General features: G+C 35.5%; 1 protein-coding gene across 1 annotated transcript; it reads left to right on the top strand.

Annotated features, from left to right (window-relative positions):
- Nucleotides 1-2,640: 2,640 nt before the first annotated feature.
- CLCN7_1 (H(+)/Cl(-) exchange transporter 7) lies at nucleotides 2,641-26,271 on the top strand. Its single transcript, XM_051208153.1, has 12 exons — nucleotides 2,641-3,147; nucleotides 5,187-5,376; nucleotides 8,652-8,762; nucleotides 9,552-9,670; nucleotides 9,978-10,116; nucleotides 11,513-11,744; nucleotides 12,484-12,692; nucleotides 12,806-13,084; nucleotides 20,220-20,306; nucleotides 22,243-22,332; nucleotides 25,354-25,434; nucleotides 25,724-26,271. The coding sequence occupies exons 3-12, from the start codon at nucleotides 8,664-8,666 to the stop codon at nucleotides 25,835-25,837; spliced, it is 1,449 nt and encodes a 482-aa protein (XP_051063945.1). The 5' UTR covers nucleotides 2,641-3,147; nucleotides 5,187-5,376; nucleotides 8,652-8,663; the 3' UTR covers nucleotides 25,838-26,271.
- The last annotated feature ends 1,145 nt before the right edge of the window (nucleotides 26,272-27,416 follow it).

Genomic DNA, 27,416 nt, shown 5'->3' with positions numbered 1-27,416 from the left:
TGACTCCGGTCCTTACTTGGAATGCATCTGTCAGCTGTCCTCCATGCATGACCTTGCACTGTAGTCCGTCATATGAGTTCCGGATAGTATTGACAATCTTCTTCGTAGTGTCGAAGTTTCCATAACGTCCTCTTATCTACACTGTCAAATGCCTTTTCATAATAAATGAAAATGATGTATGGTGACGAGTTCCACTCAACTGATTGTTCAACGATGATCCGTACTGTCGAAATTCGGTCTGTGCACGACCGATCCTTACGGAATCCAGCTTGTTGATCTCGAAGTTGGGCGTCTACTGCATCTTTCATCCGGTTCAGCAACACTCTGTTAAAGACTTTCCCTGGTACTGACAGTACTGTAATGCCTCTGTAGTTTTCACATTTGCTCAGATCTTCTTTCTTTGGAATCTTGATGAGGTGTCCTTCTTTCCAGTCCATCGGCACTTGTTCCTCCTCCCAAATCTTTTTAAGTAGAAGGTGAAGCATGTTTGTAGTTACTTCGACGTCTGACTTCAGTGCTTCAGCTGGTATATTGTCGGGTCCTGCTGCTTTCCCGCTCTTGATTTGTCTGATGACCATTCTGATTTCTTCTGTCGTTGATGAATTAACATCTATGGGAAGATCTGTGTGTGCTGCTTCGGTGTCCGGTGGATTCATTGGAGCTGGCCTATTCAGGATTTCCTCGAAGTACTCTACTCATCTATCCCTCTGTTGTTGAATTTCAGTGATTCGCCTGCCTTCTTTGTCTTTGACCGGTCTCTCTGGTTTACTATATTTCCCTGCTAGTTTCTTCGTTGTATCGTAAATCTGTTTCAGATTTCCTTCTCTTGCTTCACTTGCTTGTTTGCTTCTATGTACTCAGCTTGTGCTTGGACTTTCTCTGCTCGTGTTCGGCTGTTGTTAATTGCTGTCTTCTTGTTCTTCCTTTCTTTGATCCTGCTCAGTGCTTCTATAGAGATCCATTCCTTATGATGATGCTTCTTGAGGCCCAGAAGCTCTTGACACGTTGAAGTTAATACTTCTTTGATACTTTTCCAGTTGTCCTCCACAGTGGTTTCTTCTTCCTTCAGTAGATCCTATAGGACTTGAAACCTGCTGTTGAGAGCTATCTTGAATTTTTTGAGTTTGTCAGTATCTCGAAGGAAGGCTGTATTGAACCTTTGTATTGCTGTTTGTCCAGTTGTCCAGTTCTTTTTTAGCTTCGGTTTTAAATTGGCTACAACTAGGTGGTGATCTAAAGCTACGTCAGCACCTTTCCTGGTTCTCACATCTTCCATTGTCCTTAGGAATTTTTTATTGATGCAAATATGATCTATCTGGTTCTCTTTGGTGTGGTTCGGTGAGATCCACGTAGCTTTGTGTATACTTTTGTGTGGAAATATTGTGCCTCCTATGACCAATTTGTTGAATGCACACAGATTTGCAAATCTTTCTCCATTTTCATTTCTCTCTCCCAATCCATGTTGTCCCATGATATTTTCACATCCGGTGTTGTCTATCTCAACTTTGGCATTTAGATCTCCCATCAGAATGGTGAGTTTCGTTCTTGGGCAATTCTCTTTGATTGATTGCATGCGCTCGTAGAATTGATCTTTAATGTCGTCGTTGCTGTCATTGGTGGGTGCATAACATTAGACAATATTCATCGTGATCTCCTCCCTCTTTGTTTTGAATGATGCTTTGATAATTCTGGGTCCGTGAGATTCCCATCCCACAAGTGTATTTCGTGCTATTTTGGACAGAATTAGAGCAACTTTCTGGGTGTGTGGAGAATTTTCCTCTTCGTGGCCGAAACATAGCAGCATCTATCCCGTATTTAGCCTTTGCTATCCAGCTTGGGTCCAATGATTTTCTCTGATTTCCCGTACTGCCAAGTTGTATCTCCTCATTTCCGTTGTTATTTGACTGGTCTTCCCGGTCTCCTACAATGTTCGGACGTTCCATGTACCTATAAAAATTGTTGCTCTGGTTGTTAGAAGGGACATCGTCTCGTGGCTTTCGTAGGAACTCGGGTTTCACCAAGAGTTCTTCTAAATGAAGACCGTCTAACTCCCAGGGCAGTTCAAATTGTTTGAGTTATTTTTTCTGGTTAGCGTTTTCTATCGGGTCAGTGTTGTACGGGATGGGGTCGCTAACAACATGCCCGACCCTCCTCCTTTATCCGGGCTTGGAACCAGCAGTAACTCTAGAAGAGCTACAGGTGGAGTTTGTTTGCAGCTACCTTTAGCAATTTTGATAGCTGTTCTAGTAATTAGTTAAATTTATGCGCTAATATACAATAAGTCTGTGACAAGATAGCGTGAAATAAATGATATTTTTGCACCTATGTTTTAGTGCTGTGACAAAATTTCAGGTATTCCTCAGTGTCTGACGGAAGTAGTATGGCAACACAACTGAACTAACCCTAATGAACTCAACATTTATTTGGAGTTTGAACATAATATTTGAGTGAATGTTCTCGTCTCAGTACAATGAAGATGTTAGAATTCGCAAATTTTAAGTTAGTAGGCTGGGGACTGGTTGGTTGTAGCTTGAAAATCTGTAGTGTTTATATTACCTAAATATTCCTTTGTACTTGGGGACTGCCTGATTTCTCATTTCAAATACAGTAAGTTCGTTCGTGCTCATCTAATACTTTGAGGCATCTCAGTCTGTATTTTTCAGGTGGGCCAACAAGACCTTTCATCGTTCCGATTTCTTGCCGTCAGATTAGTTATAGTATATCCGCTTCATACTCAAAAATACTCATTGCTTTAGTTCCACGCGGCAAACGTGGCTCAATAAATATCGAATATAATGCCCTTAAAGTTTCTTCGTTCACGTAATGAACTGACCGGCAATTCACAAGGCACCAAGTCTTTATCCGCGGCAGCCTTAAGGATACTTGTCCTTTTAAGGACATTGCTTATTATAACTCCTGGATCTCTCTTGTTTGTTGCTTCAGGTAACAATTTCATTTGTCGTGTAGTGATGCCAATCTAATCTACCAAAATATTATCATTTGCTAAAGCCCAACCTTCTCTTTCAATGAGAAGATTTATCAATCATGTGATGTTTTTCAGCAAATCATGCTGTTACCTGGCTGAAAGATTATTCCTCTCCGCAAGGACACCTGAATAGTATCTTCAATTAGTTTGAGACTACCTTGGTAAGACCAACAGGATGATCGTGACTAGCTAAGTGTCAAACTCCTTCTTTATAAAACGGACTTATAATTGAGTCTTTCTAGTATCTTATAGTTTAATTTGTGCCAGAGATAAATGAAACGGTTATTTCAAAAGTTCAGTAATCCCTTTCACCACATTTACATTATCCAAAAATGAATGCCGTGAGGAAAATTGGTCTTTTCTCGTTTAGGTTGTTAAGTCGCCAAAAGACAGATCCTTTCTCAATAACGGCGGGATCAGTTGATAAACCGCCTTTATAAATAATTACTGATCTTTCACTGTCGTCAGAAGAATCTTCCTATAACAGGCATCTATTAATTTTATGCCATAGCTGAATGTACTTTAAAATAAAGTTATCAACTAAGTGGATGACATTGAGTATAACTGTGCAACATTCAATAAAGAGATCACAGATAGTGTCTAAACAGGTTCCACCATCATCAGGTTAACAAACATAGGAACGAATGTTCATCTACATCTGTCACTTATTATGCAGTTGACTTCCGATAATTGTGGAAAGACCTCAAAGTTATTGACTAATGATGTTTCTGCCACAGCTATGATGAGTGGTTTTAGTCCATCCACTAATACACCTAGTTCATGATATTTGATTCTTAAACTACGAGAGTTTGCATATAATCTTCTAAAGAGTACGACCAATTCACACTAGCCTTAATAGCATATACATCCAATAATGACTGCTGGAAAATCCGTTTTTCTCACAGTACATGTCTGATAGACTTCTTTAACGAGGTTACTCGTATACGTGACCAGAAAAAACTAGTTATTATACTATCCTTCGATCTTAAGAAAGCCTTTGATAAAGTACCTCATAATCTTCTAATCGACAGACTTAAGTCAGTCGGAATTATAAATCCCCTTTTGCAATGGATCAAGTCTTTTCTTACGAACAGATATCAAATGACCAAGATTAACTCTACAACATCTACACCTCGACCAATAACCAGTGGTGTTGGACAGGATAGTGTCTTGGGTCCATTGCTCTTTATAATCTACATCAACAATATATGGAAGTGCTTTAGCACAGGTAAGACATACCTCTATGCCGATGACTTAAAAGTCATCTATAAAACTGACATTTGCGACGTACATAGTACTATGCAAATAATCCAACATAAGCTCAACATGGTAGACGATTGGTGCAAACGCTGGAGATTAGAGCTCAACACAAGGAAATGCGGCTGGTTATGCATAGGAGACACGTCGCTTAAAGTAAAACTAACACTTGACAACAACAAACTGCCCAGACTGGCATCAGTAACTGATCTAGGGTACATTACTCACACAGTCTTAATTTCTCTGAACACATCTCAGCCAAAGCATCCAAAATGCTGAAGTTGCTTGGCTTCATTCTCCGTAATTTCTATCAAAATGAATCTAAAATCCTTCTTTATCAAGTTTATGTAAGACCTATCGTTGAATACTGCCCGTTCTTATTTTCCAACCTACGCCTATCTGATATACTAAAGGTGGAAGGAACACAACGAAACTTCACCCGAAAAATACTTAAGACTGACTCAGTCACTGACTACAGTTCCCGATGCCAAATCTTAGGAATAGCACCTCTTTGGGAGAGAAGGCTTAGGTCTAATTTGGTTCTCTACTTCACACTACTCAAAGACCTTACTTATTCAATATGTAAGATAATTCTTAGCCGAGATTCACATGAATACGAACTTCGAAACAAAGTAACTACGGTCATAGTTGAGAAATACAGATCAAAAACTCGGGAAAACTTCTTCCTCACCAAGTATGCAATAATATGGAACAGTCTTCCCTCCGAAATACGCATGGCAGATGAACTACATACGTTTGTGAAACTGCTTGATCAAGCCCTCAGTTTCACTGATCTAGCACGTACGAATACATCTGCGCCTCACTCAGACATCATAGGCTCTCTCCATGTTTATACCAAAATGGACTTCAAGTTCAGTTTGCCTTATTTTCCTACTTTGCAGTTGTATTAGTTACTTTTTCCACCCTATTTCTTCACTTTAAGTATACAGGTAACCCACTGAACCTGTCGATGCTGTTCAACTAAACTCGGTTTCTAAGGGTCACTCACTACCACCCTAAAAGTCAAGAGGACCACACAATGGACTGCCTACTACCAGTGGTCTTGCATCTATGGAGCCTGTTACCAATCAACTGGTTAGGACAGCACAAAATAACATCAGCACCAAGTTACTGTGAGTTTCTACTTGTTTATCTTGTATTAACGCTTTACTCTTCTGCACACTATGTTGACTAGCAATTAATATTATTTCTCCACTCGTTACCTTATCTACAACTCATACACTTCTATACTTTTCCGCCTGTTTTGATAAACAACTATCCTACATTATACCCTTCTTAATGCTTATACTCTGATTGACAAACTGTACTTTATACTATAGTCAACAGAAACACTGCATCGATGCCTTACCCACAGTCCATAACTTGTAACTGCCTGATAAGCTTGTAAAGTGATACTTATAGAAATAGTGTTTTCCAACAGGTTGTGAAACACAGAGGATTGTGTGAGGTATGACATATATCCAAAAATAAGCTTAAATGAGCCTACCATCACAAAAAGGAGGAGGGTGGAGTTACTGACCACCCGTGTTCGTGGGGCAGAACATTTTGTATGTATCAGGCTCTTTATGATTGAGAATAAGTCAATCAATCTGTGATATAGATTGTCTTCCTACGCTCACCACTCAGACATGTTTCCAATCTTGTGCTAGATTAGCTATTCTACTAAGACAACCTACAACATGCTAACTCGGACTTTTACACTAGGATTGTGTGGCTGGCATCGGATGGACAAAAAAGAAAGGAAATAAAATATTATGTGACACTAGGCTATTCTTCAGAGAAGTAGTAAAGTTCATTATTTTAGGTAGATAGATTCGAAAATGGTCCTGTATTTAACATGTCCTGTCACGTCTATGTGTTGGTTTTGTATGTATCTAAAGTGTGATTCATTCGATGCAAGTATGTTCAAAATTTGCCACATGTTGGCCCATATTAATGTACTTCGTTATTAAAATCCAATGAACAAAAAAACCTTTGTTCACGGCTGTAGTCATATCAATGTTCTGTTCATCTCAGAACTCAAAGGACATTTAGGAAAAATAGCTTGTCAGTGTTCGTTCAAAAGTAGTCGGATTTTGTGTTGTCAAGTTAATGTCAAATAACTGGACACAAATTCAAATAAAACAAGCATTTAGACAATCGAGGTTGCTCTCTAGATTCCCGTGTTACTAGAGGTTAAATCAAATCAGGTGTCGAAAACATTTTCACTTATTGATCAACTGTTACCGTCATGAAGCTAACCTCAATCCACACTATTCAACCTAGGGTCCGCCCATATGTGTAGGACTTCATGTATTAATATTTCTTTCTCAACAAACCCTACCAAATAATTTTGGTTGGATCGAAGTCTACTTGACGCCATTTTACTATTGAATATACTGTTATCGTTGATTTGTTCCCAAGCTTTCTGTAGTCTTCTAAGAATTTAGAAGTATTTTCTAAACATTGTCTATGTCCACTTTGTTGTTTAACTAGCTGCCCGGACGTTTTGTTCAGTGTGCAGCACGACACTCATAACATTTAAATTCGTACACACATTCTGTGTTCATCATTTGGAACCACATTCTTGACTTTCACGAAAACAGGTCTGATTGTATCACTGACACACAAATAAACCTTTAGATCTTAACATTCTTATAATTATCTTTGTTCAGTGTTTTTTTCATTGAAGATTGACAATATTCATGTTGTACCGTAATACTGAAAAGTAAACATTTTTTATACGGTGGTGTGCTACCTGACTCAGACTACTGTACTTTGATCTCAGACCTGTGAAACAATCAGTCCAATATCATCAGGTTTCTTAGAAGGGATATTCATCACCGGAGTTATATGTCGCCTATAAATCTCTAGCACCCCGTGTTGTGATTTTAAGGCCGGCTAGTTATCACGTGCTTTATCCGCCAACTGAAATACGACTTAGTATTGTGTTAAACCAATGACGTTCGACCGGTATGAGCAGCCTAGCGTCCTTATTGGTCCTTTGTTCGCCTAACCCATCCACTTGAGTCTAAAACACCAATAACAGCTCACATTATGCGAATCATTTATTTCAAACATACTTGGTTTATATACCAGCCAAACAGGCCGCATTACACCATAAAATAGGAAATGACATTTATACAAAATCAAACCAAAAAGTGGCTATGAACGTGGGAGACAGTAGTCAATAAACTGAACATAACTTAAAAACAGTAAATCGTACAATAATAATTTATAGGTCGAATTGAAGCTTATAATAAGAGGAATATAGATATACAGTCTAGCTACTGAATAGTTATACAATAACTATATATATATATATATAATATTAGTCCATTAATAGTTCTCGGAAGTTACTCGTAATTTAATCTCCACTAGGATACAACACTCCGATTTAACAACAGTTGTTTTCCTCGTCGCTTGAATTCGCCTACCTTTCACTTTTAAACATTTCCCTAACTTCATGTCGACTGATAACACTTAAGATACAAGCTCATTAGATGCTGTCTCATGTGTTATATAACCGTACTGCAAATTAATTGTTCGTGCTCCCATTTATCTCATATCAAATCAGACAACAGACCACTGAGGTTTATTCCAACAAGCTTGAAATATGAGTAGAAATAAGAGTAATCTTACAAAGGTCTACAAAATGAGCGTGAGCGCTAGTGAAAAATAAGCAAAAGATATGGTAAATTCACCAATGTCATGTTAATTTGTGAATTAAAGTAATAACCAACTTAGCGAGAGTTAGGGCAGAAGGACCTGGCTTTAATTCTGATGTTATTTCAGGATGTTGGTCCTGCATTACCCGTTATGTTATCTACGGGGTACATTTAAATTTGGGGGTACTTCCATCTGATCAGTTTGAGTTGTCGACCAGCCCAGTATACAAAAGATACAAACTGAAGTGTTCAAGCCTGATTTTATGGTGTTTATCTGAAATTGTGGACAATCGGGCCATTGTTTATTCTGCAAAGTGAACTTTAAAATGTTAGTAGTTACCAGGTTAAGTTACCACAAACACGTTTCAGGCTGAATTTCCAAATGACAAAAGCTTTCATAAGAGCTCGCATTTACTATCTTACATGTTAATTGGTGATACATTTCATGCGTTATATAAAGCTGAGGATTTAATATTCGAAAAGGTAATGACTTTTCTTGATACTATAAGAATGTGTCCAATGGCATTACATAAATATATAGCGTCGCATATAAAGACACATCTGGCTTTTATCTGTCACTTAGAAAAAAATGAATCATAAAATGGTGTTGAGTATTATGATTTTTTTTGTACACCCTCGTAGTGTTAGGATGTATATTTCGTGCTAGTTTATGTAGGTTGATTAGGAATTTTATTGCAAGTTCATAATAGGATTGCACCAATAAAAATTTGCTCTTGTAGCTCTTCGCATCAATGGTTTCGATGTTTACTTTGGCTCTGTTCAAATCACTGACTCGTACCCATGCGTTCAAATTTACTCCTGGTGGTCTTGTAAGCTTCGGTACCATAGAAGTAAGTTATATCCCTTGATTTACTTAATAGTCACATTTATTTATGATATATACCGCGTAACAATCATTGCTTATCTGTTTGCCTGACTTTCTGATCATATCAAGCGAAATATTATCATTGTTATGTTTTCACTTGTATTCAGAATCGATCACAATGGCATCGGTGTATACACTCTCTATCTTCCCTTAAACTAAGAGATTAAAATCGCTTCATATCTTTATTTCTACGAACTAATTCTTTCATCCTGTACTTTATCCTTATTGCAATCTTTCTTTTATATCTTACCACCTCTGAATTAACTACTTTTATGAATCCGGTGTCCATCTTGTTGTGTTAATGAGGTATGGCAACTTGGACCGATGCATAAATGTGCCTGGTCCTACGTTGTAGATGACTGACTGACTGTGTTCATTGTCTTATTACCTAAAAAAAATTACTAGCCAATTCTAAGTTTTAAATATAATGGTCAATGCACTCCATGAAGTTCTTTTTAATGAAATATTTTTGAAAGTGAATACTTGTTTCGCTCATCACAATAGAAGTGATCCATTATAGTATAGATTTATCGTTTATTATCAATCATTTCATCTTGTCCAAAAAATTGTTCTGCGTATTGGATTTCGGGTCTAGAATCCGAGCTGTCACATGTTATTTTTCATTGCTTCTAAAGGTTCAAAGCTAATGTAGTTGGCTAATTATTCACATTCATGTGTCATTTATACTGTGGTATTTTCTTTCCATATAACTAATGTTGTCTGTTTTTATTTGTTTTGTGCCTTCTTGGTTTAGTCATTAAACGATTACAATGCCTATGAAATTCTTATGTTTTTACTAATGGGTCTAATTGGTGGATTATCTGGAGCATTGTTTGTGAAAGCGAATTCAGTCCTAACAAGATATAGACAAAAGTAAGCAAAAATATGTAAGCAATCCATTACTTTGCTTAAAGTTGTTCAAGCATGAAAATGGCTTATAACTTTAACGTTACAACGGGTAATCCTTTTCTAGTAGGACTTTGTCACTTCCAATTTTTGCAATATGACTGAAATTTCTAGCAAAATACTATCTTCAACTGTAGTAACCGTTAATAATACATAAAATTGTTCAGTGGTCATAAAATTTTTTTATATTAGTTGTTCGATCCGACATTACATTTTCGTGTATATCATGTTTGGAAACATTTGGGACTGAATAATTTCCTTTCCTTTGTTTCAGGAACATTACAACAAAATATAACAAGATTATAGAAACCATTCTGGTCAGTTCGTTAACTACCACTTTATGTTTTTCAATAATGTGGGCTGTTCGTGATTGTAGTCCATTAGCATATACTAGCAGTTCTTTCCCTCTCAAAGTACATTTCACTCTCGTTGATTCAGTCATTAATTTATTGTTTTATTAAAGATATTCGATTGATATAAATTTGATTCTTACACATTATTATATTTTCACTTTGTGATGGTTAAGTGGAGATCGTTTAATATTTGTTAATTCTGTGAATTCAAATCAAACCGGATGGTACTAAAACTTATGCTAATACTGGGTTATGTTACAAATTGGTTGATATTGGTTATGACAGTGTTTTGTCCAGTTGTAGTGGTTCTAGAGATTTCACTATGAAGTTGAGCACTTTGATATACAAGGAGAAGTAAATATGAATTACTTTAGGTACTCTTTGTGTATCGAGGTTTATTTCCCTGACATTGACCTATGATAATGACCAGGCGTAGTTATTGTTAATTAGCTCTTATTAATTCTTACTTTTAAAATCCATTCCATGAAAATAGTTCAGATTGTATATTTGTCTTAAGGCCTCTATCGTACAACGTAACTAAACAATCGTATTTCTTTTATCAGAATTTGTTATAATGGGGTTAGTTACTATATTAAATTTATTCAGCCTTTTACAGATGATGATATAACTACGGAACACCCTTCTGTCCACATATACTGCACATTCAAGATTTCTATGAATTACTGAGCATACGCGTCCGTCTAGTGTTTCAGAAGTTTCTTCCATATCCTCATACCCAAGGACAACAATCCATCAAAGTATCAATGGTACTTTTTTGCACGAAGCACTAGATAAAATGCAACACTGGTTGACTAAAATAATTATTCACATTCATACTGTTAGACTAGAGGGTTTGATTTATGTGAGAAACAAGTGGCAGGAGGTATAAACATTTACTATTTATCAAAATGTTCCGACCAATCGTAGCTAAGATTCATTCAGGGATTAATTTTACTACCAACTAAGTGATCCTAACTAAGGATGAAAAACGGTTATCGCGGTAATAACTGTGGCTTGAACAGAGGTTAAGATTCTAGAGTGAACAAAGTCATTTATATGATCATCCGATTTCACACTAACGGTGTTGCCGCCAAACTGATGTTACTCGACTTAATGAGACATAAAAACTAATTCTTAGATGGAAGTTTATTTCACACCCAAACACTAGGTTAACTATATTACAGCTTAGTTTTTGAGCGTTGACAATGCACTGACAAATCCAAATCAAACTACCATGAACAATTTTGTTATAAGTAATAATTTCATATCACAATATTACATGTTTTCGCTTGGCGTTTATTTATAAGTCTAGAAAATATGATTACTACCATATTTGTTATTAGTTAAAATTGTAAACACATCAACACTCAATAAATTCTATTTTTCGACATATTAATTTCTTGACTAATCATATGAGGTTCATTAATTTTCCCTATATATTTTCCGTATAAAACAGATGATGTGTGCGGACAACGAGTTTAATTCAATTTCCTCACTGTTATTTTCAACACCTGAACGTTCTCTCCGAACTCTGCTTCACGATCCTCCAATGACATACAGTATTTCAGTGTTAAGCATATTTGTACTCGTATACTATTTCTTGGCCTGCATTACATATGGTTTGTCTGTTCCTGCTGGTCTATTCATACCATCTTTGTTGATTGGTGCTGGCTGGGGTCGAATCATAGGTTAGTGGTTATTTCATAAATTTCTACTTTATACATGAAATTGATACAACTAGTACATCACCTATAAAGTATATCCCACCGTGTCCTTGACATATGGAAAGATTTTGTACTAGGAAGTAATAAGCAAGGTAAAGCATATTTTAAATCCCGAAACGAACCATACTGTGTAAACAGTTAACGCACCATAGTATGGGGGAGGGTAGCACGTATATGATGTCCTCTTGTAAACCATATCCATTTAAGCTAATGATTATAACTGTTCCTAAGATTCTAATATACTAAGTTAATACTATATCGTTTTGGGAATGCGCTGTGTCAGCAAAACGCTTTAATCATTTCATTTTGAACAACTCATGAGATCATTTTGTTGTTTTACGCTTGGATAATACAACCGAGCATATACTATTGACATGAGAATGGATTTAACCTTATTTATAGGTCAAGTGACGGCGCTTCAACGATGACATAACCGTGCTTAACTAAAAAGAGATTTAAAGCAATTAGTCCCTTTGATAAATTTCGGTAGTGTAATAAGATGAAACTTATCAGAACTATGTGATATATTAGCGCAATACTTTTCGAACAATCTGATCACATATATACTTGTTAAGAACATTTATATATAGAAATAAAAGATCGAATTCGAATCAAATTTGTTAACCTGATTAAATTAGTTTTTATTAATTATTTTACTGTACAAACTAGTAGTTCTTTTTATCCATATCTATAATTATTTTAGGACATTTAATGCATACTATTGATCCAGTTCATTTCTCCGATCCCGGTAAATTCGCACTGATTGGAGCTGCTACACAATTAGGTGGTATTGTTCGAACGACATTAAGTTTAACAGTTATTCTAATGGAGACAACAGGAAACGTAATTGTTGGATTACCTTTGCTAATGACTTTGACTGTTGCTAAATATATGGGTGATTGTTTAAGCGAAGTAAGTTGTAAAGCTTTTTATTCTATAAATTGATCGATTTGTAGTCGTAGTCCAGTATTATTTTTTATTATTTTAATCGGGTCGTTTTTGTGTTGGCTTTCAACTTATTACAGGGGATTTATGATGAACATATTGGATTGAATAGTATGGCTTTACTTCCGTGGACACCGCATTCACTATCTATAACTAAGAGAGCTTATGACCTGATGTCTAATCCAGTCGCGTTTTTATATCCTATTATGCGTATTAGTGAATTAGTTGAACGGGTTACAAATAATTTACATCATGGATTTCCAGTTGTAGTGGGTTCCACAGATTCATCAAGATTTTCATATGGTACTTTAGTTGGGATGATTTCTTTGGAGCATTTAGCACTACTGTTGCAAAAACGGGTATGTTACCTTTTCTTGTTGTGATTTTATTTTTCTATTATCAAAGGTACCTTGGTTATTGTTGTTTTTATTCGTTCGAGTTATCGATTTAAGTTGGCGTGGAATATAACCCAGAATCAATATGATACAACAACTTTTATTAACTTTTTTAAGGCGTCTTGTTTTCCGTCCATCAAAGGTTTTATTCGCGGAAGCCAATTGTTTGTTGTTCTTGTTTGAAGCTTGTAACAATTTAGTCAGACAGATAGGACAATATCTTTAATAAACTAAGGGTTCACATTCGCTTTACCTTACAATGTCACTGAAAGAGAAATGCTTCTAAATTTAGTATTACATAGGATCTTAAAGTTCTGACGAAAACCTCATTTTCACATTATTAGATTAAGGAAAAGTGTTTACATCATTTGTTGGGGATTAGTGGGAGAAGTGCACGAACTTTTTGGAGACTAGGAGATAGGTTCTTAAATCACCATGTACAAAACACTAGTAATTTTCCAAAGAGAGATTCTATCAGCCTTGTGGGTTGCTGAGTCATTTCAGCCAATGTTTTCTTAAAATATACTTTCGTACATCCAAATGTTAGTAATTTGAAGACCTATTCACTACTTTCTCGTCATCGGGGTGTTGTTTACGAAGTCAAGAGAACGGAAACTCAATGCCCGAAACTTGGACCGGGTTGGTGGATATGGAATATCCATCTAGAGTTATTGGTTGCAAAACCATGATTACAAAACAATAGTGCACATTGGCTCCAGGATCCCGACGGAACAAGTGGAGTACCAATCTATTGTCAATCACTAGTTACCATGAAACTGCATCTCCTAACGTTGCTCCACTGTCTTGTAGATTAGACCTTCAGGTCAAAGACTCGGGGTGTAGCCCCCTAAGCAGACCACCAGCTTTGGTTTGGTCTCCCGGGCAGTATCCAGCCTTCACAGAAATTGAGTGATGAAGTGTGTTATTAGTTGAAGTTTGATAGATAAACTGGTGAGAAAATACGGTTCGGTAGTAGCATACAGGTTCATTCAGTAACATTTATTTATTTAAACACATAACCATTGGTACAAGGGGGCCCCAAATTTATATGCACCACATTTCGTCATTCGATTCGTGTGAGGACTGGAACACTACATGGGAAATCAAACCGAAGCAGGTGATCATATTAGGAGGCCACTTCTCGAACTTGTGACCTGAAGGTCTAATTGTTATGACCTTGGATGTCTGGTTTTTCTATCACACGATTTATCTACCAATCCGAATATGACTTATACGAATCTTCACACTAGGCCAACCAATGACGTTCAACCGGTGTGGGCAGTTTAGCGTCCTTATTGGTCCTATGTCTTACGAGCCCTTCCACTTGAGTACAGAACACAATACCAGCTTCCGAATCAGAGCAGATCATTTATTTCAGACATACTTGGTTTATATATCAATCAGACAAACCTCAACGTACCATAAAATAGGAAATAATACTTGTACACAAATAAGCCAAAAAGTGGCTGTGAATGTGGGAGGCATTAGTTAATAAACTGAACATAACTTAAGAAGCGTAAATCGTACAATAATAAATTATAGGTCAAAATAAAGCTTATCATAAAAGGAATACAAATATACATAGTGTAATTGTTGAGTAGTTATACAATAAGGATATTATAGAATATTAGTCCATGAATAGACCTCGGAAATTACCTGTAACTTAATCTTCACCGGATATAACACCTCCCTTTTTTTTGAAGCATTAGAGATAATAATGATCCTTAGGATTTATTTTTATTCGATTGGGCTTTCGTCTGATGCGCTGCGACCTCCTCGGGAGTGTTTCACACGTCTTGTTATTATTCGGATCATTTTTAGTTTCATTATTCGACTCAGTCAATATATTTATTGGTATCTTCGACTTTGTAGCATTTTCTGTCTCTCTTTCTTGTCTGGTTGGCTGTATCTGGTTTGCATGTCTCACCCATATCTTTTGTCCAACTTTTACTTCGTAGATAACTTTCCCTTTTTTCGTATTATTATGCCAAACTTCCAAGTTGGCTTTACTCCCGTGAAATCTCTTGTTATTACCGCTTGTCCCACCTTAAACCTTCTGGGCAATGCACCGTGCCGCTTGTTGAATTGCTGTTCCATTCGTTTGTTCTTTCGGAGGTTGGCTCTAAGCTTTGGTTTCATTTGCTCCATAGGTATTCTAATCTTTCTCCCAAAAATTGCTTCTGCCGGGCTTTCTTGATTATTTGTTGTTGGGTTTGGTGTTGCTCGGTATGTTTGTAGAAATCTTTGAATCATCTCGTCTATTTCACCTTCTCCCTCGGCTTTAAGTAGCGCTCTTTTAAATGTATCTACGAACCTCTCGACTAGACCGTTTGACTGTGGATGATATGGGGGTGTCTTTATATGCCTAACAGCGTTGGCGGCGCAGAACTTCGAGAATTCAGCGGAGGTGAACTGTGGTCCATTATCGGATACTAATACATCTGGACACCCAAAACAGCTAAATACTTGTCTCAGTTTTTCAATAGTAGCTTTTGTAGAAAGAGACTTAACGTAGTGGATTTCCGGCCATTTTGAGAAAGCATCAACCATCACTAAGTACTGTTTTCCGTTTATGGGACCGGCGAAATCTACGTGTACTCTTGACCATGGATTTGTTGGTGTCCCCCAACTCTGCATTTCGGTCTTGCGAGGGGCTTTGATAGCTTTTGCACACGCGGAACATCTCTCAACATATTCTTTGATCTGAGCGTCAATATTCGGCCAATATACGTATCCACGTGCAAGTGCCTTCATCCTTGCTACCCCTGGGTGTGCGGCATGCAGTTGTGACATCACCTTACAGCGTAAATTTATGGGTACGATTACTCGATTCCCAAACATCAAGCATCCATCCACAAGTGATAGGGAATTCCGACGGTGGGAATACTGTTCAATATTTTTGTCGTCTATATGGGCAGGCCAACCATGTTCGAGGTAACTAATAATCTGCTTCAGTTCATCATCTTCTTGAGTATAGCGTCTAATATCTTCAGAGGATAATGGTGTTGCTTTTATGGCAACTTGCAGTATATGGTGAATATCATCTTCCAACGATATCGTTGCGATAATAGAATCTTCACGTTCCTGCTTCTGATTCGCAATTAATCGAGATAAGGCATCAGCTTGTCCAAACTTTTCAGTTGATTTATATAGGATTTGGAAATCATAAGCAAGCAACGTAATAGCCCAGCGTTGTAACCGATTCGCTGTATAAGCAGGAATACCTGACTTTGATCCAGATATAGATATAAGCGGCTTGTGGTCTGTTAAAAGCGTAAATCGACGACCATAAATCATTTTATGAAATTTCTTTACTGCAAAAACTAAAGCTAATCCTTCCTTCTCAATCTGACTATATTTTCGCTCGGCTGAGTTAAGAGTTCGGGATGCATGGGCAATTGGCTTTTCTTTACCATCAGGAAAACGATGACTGATAACGGCTCCAATTCCATAGTTTGAAGCATCGGCGGCTACAATTATTTCAAGCTTTGGATTATAATGAGTCAGCAACAGTTTAGAAGATAAAATCCTTTTTATTTCATCGAAAGAATCTTGGCATTCTTTTGTCCAGTGCCATGTTGTATTAGCCATCAAAAGTTGATTTAATGGTTGTCGCAATTTATACATCTGGGGTACGAACATACTATAATAACCAATCATCCTCAAGAATGAACGAAGGGTTGTAACCTCAGTCAGTCCGGGCATATTTTTGATAGCATTTATATTGTCTGGATCCGGTCGACGACCATCTTTATCAAATATATATCCCAGGTATTTAACAGACTCGAGCAGAAATTCACACTTTTCTTTTGTAACTGAAACCCAGCTTGTGATATTTTAGTGAGCACCACATCTAACCGACGCATTAATTCCTGCGTGGAAGAGCCAACAACTATAATATCATCCAAATAAACTGCTACACCTTCGATGTTAGACACCATAGTATCCATTATCTGCTGGAAAATTGCTGGAGCTGGCTTAACACCAAACGGTAATCGGTTAAATCGATAAAGCCCACGGTGGGTATTAATGGTTAATAACTCCTTTGAGTCTTCGTCAACTTCCACCTGTAAGTAAGCTTCAGACAAATCAAGTTTAGAAAAATAACGTCCACCGTTCAGTTTAATAAATAAATCCTCTGGTAAAGGTAATGGATATGAATGATTTTGTAAAACGTCATTTAATCCTGTTGAAAAATCTGCACAAAGGCGAATAGCTCCGCTCGCTTTCTGAACTACTACAATTGGTGCTGCCCATGCCGAATAATTAACAGGTTGTATAACACCGAGTTTCTCTAGTCGGTCTAATTCTTTGTCGACTTTGTCAATAGCTGCATATGGAACTTGACGCTTTGGACGGAAAACAGGTTTTACATCCTGTCGTAGGTATAATTTTGCCTTCTCAATTGTGCAGCATCCCAATTTATTCTGGAACAAGTTTTTATGTTTCTGCAAAAGATCTTCTATAGTTACGACTTTCTTAGTTACATGAACTGTGGGTGGATCTCTAGGATTACTTGCGCTTTTCATTGTGCATATTTCATTTAATGGTACATCCCATAAATTTAGTTTATCTATCCAGTCTATACCAATAAGGTCTAACTCATATCTGTTCGTTAAGTAACAATTTCCTGTAAAGTAATTACCTCGGAATTTAACAGAGCATTTTATCATTCCCACAAGTTTCAATATATCTCCGGACGCATTCCGTGCAGTGTGCTCTGTTGGTAATACTTTCGGACACCCAATTAAATACCACGTTCGTTTCGAGATTAGTGTGATATCTGACGCCGTGTCCAGTTGCAATCGAATATGAACACCATTAACAATTAATTCCACATATCTTCTTTTATCCGCTACGCTTAGAGCCAGTGTAGAATATACGCTGTTTATATACTTATTTTCGTACTGGTGCGGACGTCTGGTTCGTTTTGATCTTAAACTTTCTCTAGTTCGGCAGACTAATTCTTTGTGGCCAACTTTATTGCATATAGTGCATCTATGATTTCTAAACCGGCAAAATCTTGAGAAATGCCACGCACCACAATACCAACATTTAGTTGCAGGTTTAGGGCTTTTCGAGTGATATTTATGACTTTTGGTACTATTTCGTCTTTGACCTGTCTTAACAGCATGAACAGAATTCGATGGAGCAGCACTTTTGGTTTCCAGCATAGCTGTATCTTGTTTTAAATTTATTAATCGTTGACATTCAGTGGTGATAGTTTGTAACGTCATTTCATCATCATGTTCCATACGGGATAACAACTTCATGCGAAAGTCGGCATCAACAGGAGAGTTCAGACCAGAAATAAATAATAAGCATTTAAATTGATCACTGGTTAATACATTTAATTTAAATCGTTCTGCTTGTAAATTTACTCTTCCGGCGTACGTAGTATAATCTTCATCAGCCTCTTTAGTCAGCTGTAGACAGTTATACCGGATACGGAATAAAGACGACTGTTCACAAAACATTTTATTTAGGATGTTAACAGTTTCATCGAAACTAACTTCTCGCGGATGTTTAGGCAGAATATGGTTTTTATACTTTTGATGCTCATTAGGACCAAGTTTTTGTAATAGCAGCCGAACTTTCTTTGCGTCATCTATAGCAGCAAATTCAACTCGGAAAATATCTTCAATTCTGCCAAACCATGCTTCAAAAGTGTGACCGTTGTCTGCATCAAATATAAATTCTGAAACTGGATTAAGGTATGACTCAATACTTTTATGTTCTGGAATCTCTTGTTGGATAGATAGTTTCCCCAAAAGTGTTTCCAAGAGTTTCTGTTGAGAAGCTAACATCTGCTGCTGCTGTTGTTGTAATAATAACTGCAACTGTTCTAAGGAAATCGACATTTTTTTATTTTGCCAATAATATTAGCTCCAAAAATCACCGGCAATTATAACAGCTAATTTATTTCCAAAATCTGAGTCAGCACTTGTTGTATTATTATTATTATTATTTTGTTGCCAAAATCCCCGTCGCCAATTGTTATGACCTTGGATGTCTGGTTTTTCTATCACACGATTTATCTACCAATCCGAATATGACTTATACGAATCTTCACACTAGGCCAACCAATGACGTTCAACCGGTGTGGGCAGTTTAGCGTCCTTATTGGTCCTATGTCTTACGAGCCCTTCCACTTGAGTACAGAACACAATACCAGCTTCCGAATCAGAGCAGATCATTTATTTCAGACATACTTGGTTTATATATCAATCAGACAAACCTCAACGTACCATAAAATAGGAAATAATACTTGTACACAAATAAGCCAAAAAGTGGCTGTGAATGTGGGAGGCATTAGTTAATAAACTGAACATAACTTAAGAAGCGTAAATCGTACAATAATAAATTATAGGTCAAAATAAAGCTTATCATAAAAGGAATACAAATATACATAGTGTAATTGTTGAGTAGTTATACAATAAGGATATTATAGAATATTAGTCCATGAATAGTCCTCGGAAATTACCTGTAACTTAATCTTCACCGGATATAACACTAATCTACAAGACAGTGGAGCAACGTTAGGAGATGCAGTTTCATGGTAACTAGTGATTGACAATAGATTGGTACTCCTTGTTCCGTCGGGATCCTGGAGCCAATGTGCACTATTGTTTTGTAATCATGGTTTTGCAACCAATAACTCTAGATGGATATTCCATATCCACCAACCCGGTCCAAGTTTCGGGCATTGAGTTTCTGTTCTCTTGACTTCGCAAAGGACCTCCCTGCTGCGAGGTGTGAGTAGGATTTCCTTGTGAGTGGTTGTATACTGGTGGCCATATGAAATTATTTGTAGATGGAGGACGGTTTTTCCTCACCTTTGTTCGTACCAGTGCATTCAGGGACTCATTCAGTAGACTTTGAGCTACTTTATTTGTTAGTGTGACTGAATACGCTCTTACTACTAAAACTAAGGCGAGTTTTCGAATTTCATATCAAATTACTTAGATAATTGTTTAAATATATAAGGCACAGTTTCATAATTTGGTAAGTTTTCTAATGTATATTTTTCTGGATACAAAATATCACTTTTTTGTAAATTCATTTTATTTTCTTCAACTCACAACTTTCGTGTATTTAGGCATTTTTATCTAAAGATGGTAATATCGTATATTCATTGACCTATAAAGATTATGATTATGCTTATCCATCCTATCCAAAGTTAGGTGTAAGTCAACATATTTTAAAATTTAATTCTTTTTAATGAGATTGTCTATTTTGTTTATCGAATGTGATCAAAGTCTCAGAGTATGTTCATACATTTAAATGATTTAGTTTATGATAGTTTGATTGTTGTTCTATGGAAATGAACGTATTTATTTGGTTCATAGGAATTAGTTTAATTTCTGGATAGCTTCTTTTTGGAGAATCATCTTAAAACTGGATTCATTCGATAGATGTTTTGCTTTAGGCTGTGTCAATGTTCGGAGATATAGGCCATTAGATGAAAATTCATTAGTGTATAGATATCGTTGGACATAAAGGTTTCAAAACTGGCCGTTTGTGTTGTCATGAATCCTCACAACTGATTAGTTCGAGACTAGGATAAAACGACTTTTCAATGCTGCATATTTTTCAGTGACCCTCCGCTAGATCTGAGCCCCCAAATGCCCCCTGTACAGCCGAGAGTGGGGAGAGTTAACAGGATCGTTGTTTACGAAATTGAGAGGACGAAAGGCGAATGTCCGGCGCTTTAACCCGCCTGGTGGATATGGAGGATACACCTAGGAGAGTTAGTTGGAAAACCCTGATTACAAAACAATGGTGCAGATGGGCTCCAGGATCCCGACGGAACAAACGGAGTATGGACCAATTATTGGTCACCGGCTACCATGTGTCTGCGTCTCCTAACGTTGCTCGACTGCCTTGTGGATCAGACCTTTAGGTCAAAGGCTCCGGGTGTGGCCCCCTAAGAAAACCACCCGCTTCGGTTTGGGCATCCGAGCAGTATCTCAGTTTTCACACAAATCAAATCACAAAGTGTGGCACACATATATTTGGTGCCTCCTTATACCAATGTTTATGTGTTTAAATAAATAAATAATAAATAAGATCCGAGGAAAATACTACTACAATTCAAGGATATGTTAGATAGGTGTTTCATATTATTTTCCGATTCTCAGATCACAGATGACATCGGTCGGTCTTAATGTTCTTTTGACAATCTTCAGCCTGCCTTGCATGAATCAAACAGTTTTTATCACTTTTTTAGGTATTCCAAAACTTCAGGGAATTAGTACGATTTCATGCACATTTTTTGAGGCCATTGACCATATTTGCATCTATCCTTATTTTATTTGAAATAATAAATGCTACTCCACTTTTAAAAACTACGAAGTTCCATTTCTAAAGTAGGGTAATAATTGATGATAAAGTAATTGCTGCCGAACATAATTTTAGACAAGTCTATCACACTTATGTAGCTATTCGACAACCGATCTCTCTCGTAACCATTACTACACAAAATATTGGTAATGAATGCCTCCTACTGTGCTCACTTTCATTCATTGTTGTTTGTTGGCTTGGTAGTATAAAGGGAACCTCACAATTGCATAAGTAAAATAATATTCATACTGAAAGTCACTAACCATTGATTTTGATGTAGTGCATAATGTATGGTAGTTTCATGAATCTCCAACTTTCTCTATAGGAAGTGACATTACCTATCTGCACAGATCCAATTAGATTAAGTTTTCTTAAATTCTCAATCTCGTAGATGAAATGTAAGTCACTATCGTTAAGCTGAAACCTTGCTGAAATAGAATTCTCTAGGTCAGTAACTGATTGAACTTCATACCCTCGGTTTCAAACTGTACATTTTTATTGATCATTGTTGATGCTACTCGACTGTTTAGAATGAATTTGGTTGAACAAGTTTGGGACCGGTGTGTAAAAGCTTTATTTTCTAACCATTGTTTTACTACTGAATTCAAAATATCTCGCTCTTTTAACATTGTTTAAATATCTTAGATCGTGTAAATAATGAGAAAATGCAAAAATATCAATAACAATATACACGTTTTAATTTTTTTTTAAACTGTGAGGCTTGTTCAGAATCCTGATGTTCTACGTCGGATTTTTGTGTCTTCTTTTGATTTACCTAGGATGTTTTAGCTAATTTGTCATGTGATGATATGGACGCCTACTTAGACTTGAGGCCATACATGTGTGAAGCGCCATACAGTGTCCCAGGGGTAAATATTTTTTCTTCTAAAAAAGTAATTGTGAAATCTCATCTTCCTGTAAACATTTTGATTAAAATTGTCCACATGTTTTTTGTAAGATGATGAAGTGTTGTGTTCCACTACGAAAATGTACAATATTCTGTTAGTTTGTGTGAGATCACAATTTTAATTAAAAATATTCACATTATCACTGTAAATAGACTTCGCTACAAAATGAGCCTTATCCGTAGGCTAAAAGTCTAGTCAATCAAACCTTGATCATTATAAACAATGGATTTAGGTTCCCACATGGATTATTTTAGCCTCTGGACAAACCAATTTGTTTGTTCTTCAGTCACATTTTGACCTTGTTAACCTTGACTGTTTTTATATGAGGGTATTCATGTATCGCCTACCCTATTCATCACATGTCTTTAAATACCTTTACGCTTTATCAGATGGTGTTGCCACACTTGCCTTCGCTTTGCTTTCCAGCTTTCCGTTCTGAATGTCTGTCGGTGTGAGTGCCTGAAATAAATCCGTTCAACTTAACAGTTAACTGGCTTCTTATTACTGCCGTCGCACAAGTGTGGTTAATTTAAGTGTACTATAGGGTATTAAATTGATGCATATTCATTCGTTCTTTAAATTAGAGTCAGATCAGCGGACCACTAAAAATATTTGGTATAAAGCTTTCTTCATTCGATCATGTAGATAAATTATGTTGACGAATTTCAATCACGTATAGGTAATAATTATTTCTCCTATAATTTGGAAGATTTTTCTTTTATGCTTGCGTTAAGAATAAACTTTGCGTTCTCTGAGCTTTGATATTTTCGATCATACATGTGGATAAGGCTGATGACCTCATCTACGTCTGCTTTTTTATTGTTTAGAATGGCGTGTTTGAACACGGGACACGGAGCTGTAATGTTCGAAGATTGTCATTTTTAAATAATAACTTTGAGTCATGTTTAACTAAAGTAAACTCAAAAAGGATTTTTCAAACCGAAATTTCGGAAGTTTCAAACTGCACGATAATTCAGTTTTGGCACATTAAAAATCGCTTCCTAGTGATCCCTTTTTAACTTTACACCAAATCACTCTGTAAATGCTAGTGGATCCCTATTGTGTCATCATCAGTAGTAAAAGAAAAGGTATTCCTTAGTGTTCATTTGTCCCATTTGTAGTGTTTGAGGTACTGAATAATACAGAAGATAATGAGTATCTGGTTTATAATTCATTGAAAGTTGGCGAATAAATCACACAATAGTTGTATCGTGTATAATAAGCAAACTGTTTGTAAAGTACAGATGAATGAAGCTATTTTGATGAGAAATTCGATTTATGATTTTATAGTATTAAAAGAATTACTTACAGTGACTTTTTATCTGTTTTGTCTGTCTTATTTCAATATTTGAATAGAAATTAAATTCTGAGTAGTGATTATAATCAATTAAATGTAGTCTAACATAATACATGGTAAAAGTGTATTTTTCAAAAATTGGCACTGTATTTTTCATGATCATAGCTATCTGTTTCTTGTGACTTTCCACCTCACTATAACCCCCTTATAAGTAATGCAGAATGATAATTATTAACATCTTTGTATAGTTTCTAATATTATTTCATTAATTGCATGGTTTTTGTCAATCCAATGTGATGGTGACGTACTCACTTTATACTTAGCAATAAGTTTTTAATCCTACGTAATTATTCACGTAATTCCCATGTGGTGGATATGTCTTTAAGTTTAAATACAATTTGTTAGTTGACTAGGATTTCCTCTTTGTTTAGTATATAATAAATTGTATTGTTTTTAAAGTAATTTGTGTGTAGACTTCAGAATACCTCGGTGATGGATATCAGGAGTTGTTAAGATAAGTAATCAATGATTGATTAAGAATATGATTTTGAAACATAATGTGATAATATTTTCATTTAGTTTTGCCAGTGTTGTGGCGGTATTTGAAGAATAAGTTATTATAATTGTCATTTTACAGTTAAGATGCTAACTATTTCCAAATCCTTATACGCAATCCCGCAGTATATTGGTTCCTGTGAGCATTTCAACCGATCATTGGATCTTTTGATTAAAGATGATTGTTTTCAATTATTAAGATTTTTATTTTAAGACTGAGTACATCAAGTTCATGAGAGACTTGCTTGCATTGAATAAATGTAAGCTACTACTTTTTCCTGAGTTTTTGTATGCTATTCTTTTTTTTATCAGAAACTGTTATGTCCTTATGTCCGATTAATTATATCGCGTGATATGACCTCCGATTGGAGACATCGACCAGACTAATGACAAATAAATCAGTTCGGTCAGTTCAGCGTCAATGCTGAGTTCTAATTGAACCACCGAGATGGTAGCTTCTCTCTTAACTTAGCCGGTTTATTTTAGAACACCAATATCAGCCTCCGTTATACGAATCATATATTTCAGACATACTGGGTTTATACTCAAACAAACCAGATCTCATCATACCATAAAAAAGAAAATAACAATTATACATGATCAGGCCAAAAATTGGCTGTGATTGTGAGAGACTGTTACTAATAAATTGGGAATGTCTTGAGAATAGTATATCGTATAATAATAGTCAATAGATCAAATAAGAGCTTATGATAAAAGGAATATAAATACACATATAATATTAGTCCATAAATAATTCCTATCGGTTACCATTCATTTATTCTTCGTCCTCATCCAACAGAAACTGTCTGTTTTGTATTTTAAAAAATTAACAATAACACCTTGGACACTGTTCTTAACCTAGTATTTTAACAAAATTACTACGTTTACTCTGATTGATATCTTTATATTCGACAACCATAATTCACAGTCAGAATAACAAAATATTCATATGACTTTTATGTTTTTCTACTTCAAAATCTGTTGAATAATTCATGTTGATGAATGATGAACGTCCTGGTCTTTCAGTGTTATATTTATTCAACGGAATTTATCTTATGTCATATTGCTCAATAATCATCTAATTTCTACTACAATTTTACCACGTGAAACATTATCTTCTCTTATTTTAGACTATGACAATGACTCGTGTTTACCATCTTTTCCGTTTATTGGGTCTCCGGCATCTACCGGTTGTTGATAGTCAAAATCAAGTATATTACTAATGTTCTGCTTTTTTTGCTTTGTGTATATATCGAAATCGTACTTATAATTACAGTTTGACAATGTCATGAATATTGTGTATGTGATTTTATTGAATAGTTATTTTTGTGACAAATGGAACGTAAGAAAATCTAATTTTTCTACTCATTGGGATATTACAAATATATTAATTTATTTATAGTCTCACCGATATTGTTAAGGTATAACTGTCACATTTATTATTTATAAATGAACTTAAACTTACTTTGATAAATTTATTAATTTCTACTTTATTTTCAGGTTCGTGGAATCATTACACGGAAAGATTTAAGACGTTTCAAATTCGAATTTGTTAGCGGTGAATATCGTGTAGAAGAGTTGATTTTTTCACGTAAAAATGTGATCACTACTTAAGATCTTTTCCCTTTTTTTTAAAAAACAAACAAACAAATAAATAAACATGATTTTAATTATTTTTTGGATCTGTTATCAACATTGTATATTTATGCTCATCATCAGTATTAACTAACCGGTTCTGATTCTATATGATTTGTGAATAAAACATTTATTGGATTCACTGACTGACTAACTAATAATAATAACAATTATTTATTATTATTATTTTCACGTTATTTACTTTTGTATGTTTACCTAATGAATATTATCCTATTATTATTTTGTTTACGGTGATTTATTCATGAATTCTTAATTTTATTATTATTAGCCATTTCTTTTGTATAATTGTATACTTTCAAATTAATGAAATGAATTATTATATCGTTTATATATTCCCCTCCGAGCACTACTATATTAATACTGAAATCACGAATGTAAAATTATGTATACATATTAAGTAAATAAATTTTATGATTATTATTATTTTTAACGGTGTTAATATCTTTAGAAATTTTCAGGTTGGGTTTGAATGAATTCAATGAACTTTGAATCAATTTACTAAGAACATAAAAAACAGATTATATAAGAACCATTATTTTTCAAAATCCAATTACGAAAAAAAACTCAAAAGTTCATGCTTAGTTTAGAAAGTTATTGAATGATTATTTTTGTGTGTGTGAAGAGAATCCATGATCAGTGAGTAGGATTTCATTGTGAGTGGCCCTATACTGGTGGCCATGTGAGAGTATTCGTAGATGGAGGACAGACGTTCCTCACCCTCATCCATTTCAGGGAATTTGCTTGTCGAAAGTAAGTATAAATTGGCTCTCATAAGTATTAAATCCCTGATTCTTTTTAAATATCATTTGCATTTTGGCGAACTATTAATTGAACAAGTAATTTCGAATGACTCAATTGATAGATTCGATTGGTATATTAAACAGCATTATCGGGTTAAATGTTTGACATATTACATTATTAACTGTATTAATATTTAATGAGAAATATAGTTGTTAAAAACTTGATAAAGTTATCAGTTGCATGGGTTTCTCACTTTTCTCATTCTTTGTATTCAATGTTCAATTAGTTCACTATGTATACGGGCCTCCTGAATAAGTTCCTCATTATCACTTATATATAAAGTTTGACTATCGTGATGTAGTCGTCTAGTGGACAACTTTCTAGTGTTTAAGGTAATAAGTACTAGATTAACATCACGGTGTGAGTATCAAATCTATGATATAAGTACACTCAACTGACAAGTCATAAATAAGACAATAAGTTTATATTAAATCCTACCAGTATTATCTTATCCTATTATTATCCTATCCAGTATTATCTTTACAAAACAGTTAGTGTGGAAATTTTCTCTCTTTTATGTCTAATGTGTATAATTATGTTGAAAATCCTAGACTAATCTCCAAATTGTGCTACTCTCTAGTTATATCTCTGCAATCATCCCAAGATTCACATATATCAGTAGTGATTGATCAACTTCAATGAGCTACGGGAAAAAAACACACAAATCTACAAATATTTTACACAGTGTTTCATTTCTAATAGATCATGCAGAAATATGTAATAATACTGATTATTG

This window comes from Schistosoma haematobium (genome assembly GCF_000699445.3).
Source record: "Schistosoma haematobium chromosome Unknown HiC_scaffold_465, whole genome shotgun sequence".
Taxonomy (NCBI): domain Eukaryota; kingdom Metazoa; phylum Platyhelminthes; class Trematoda; order Strigeidida; family Schistosomatidae; genus Schistosoma; species Schistosoma haematobium.
This window is presented reverse-complemented; position numbering and strand designations above follow the sequence as displayed.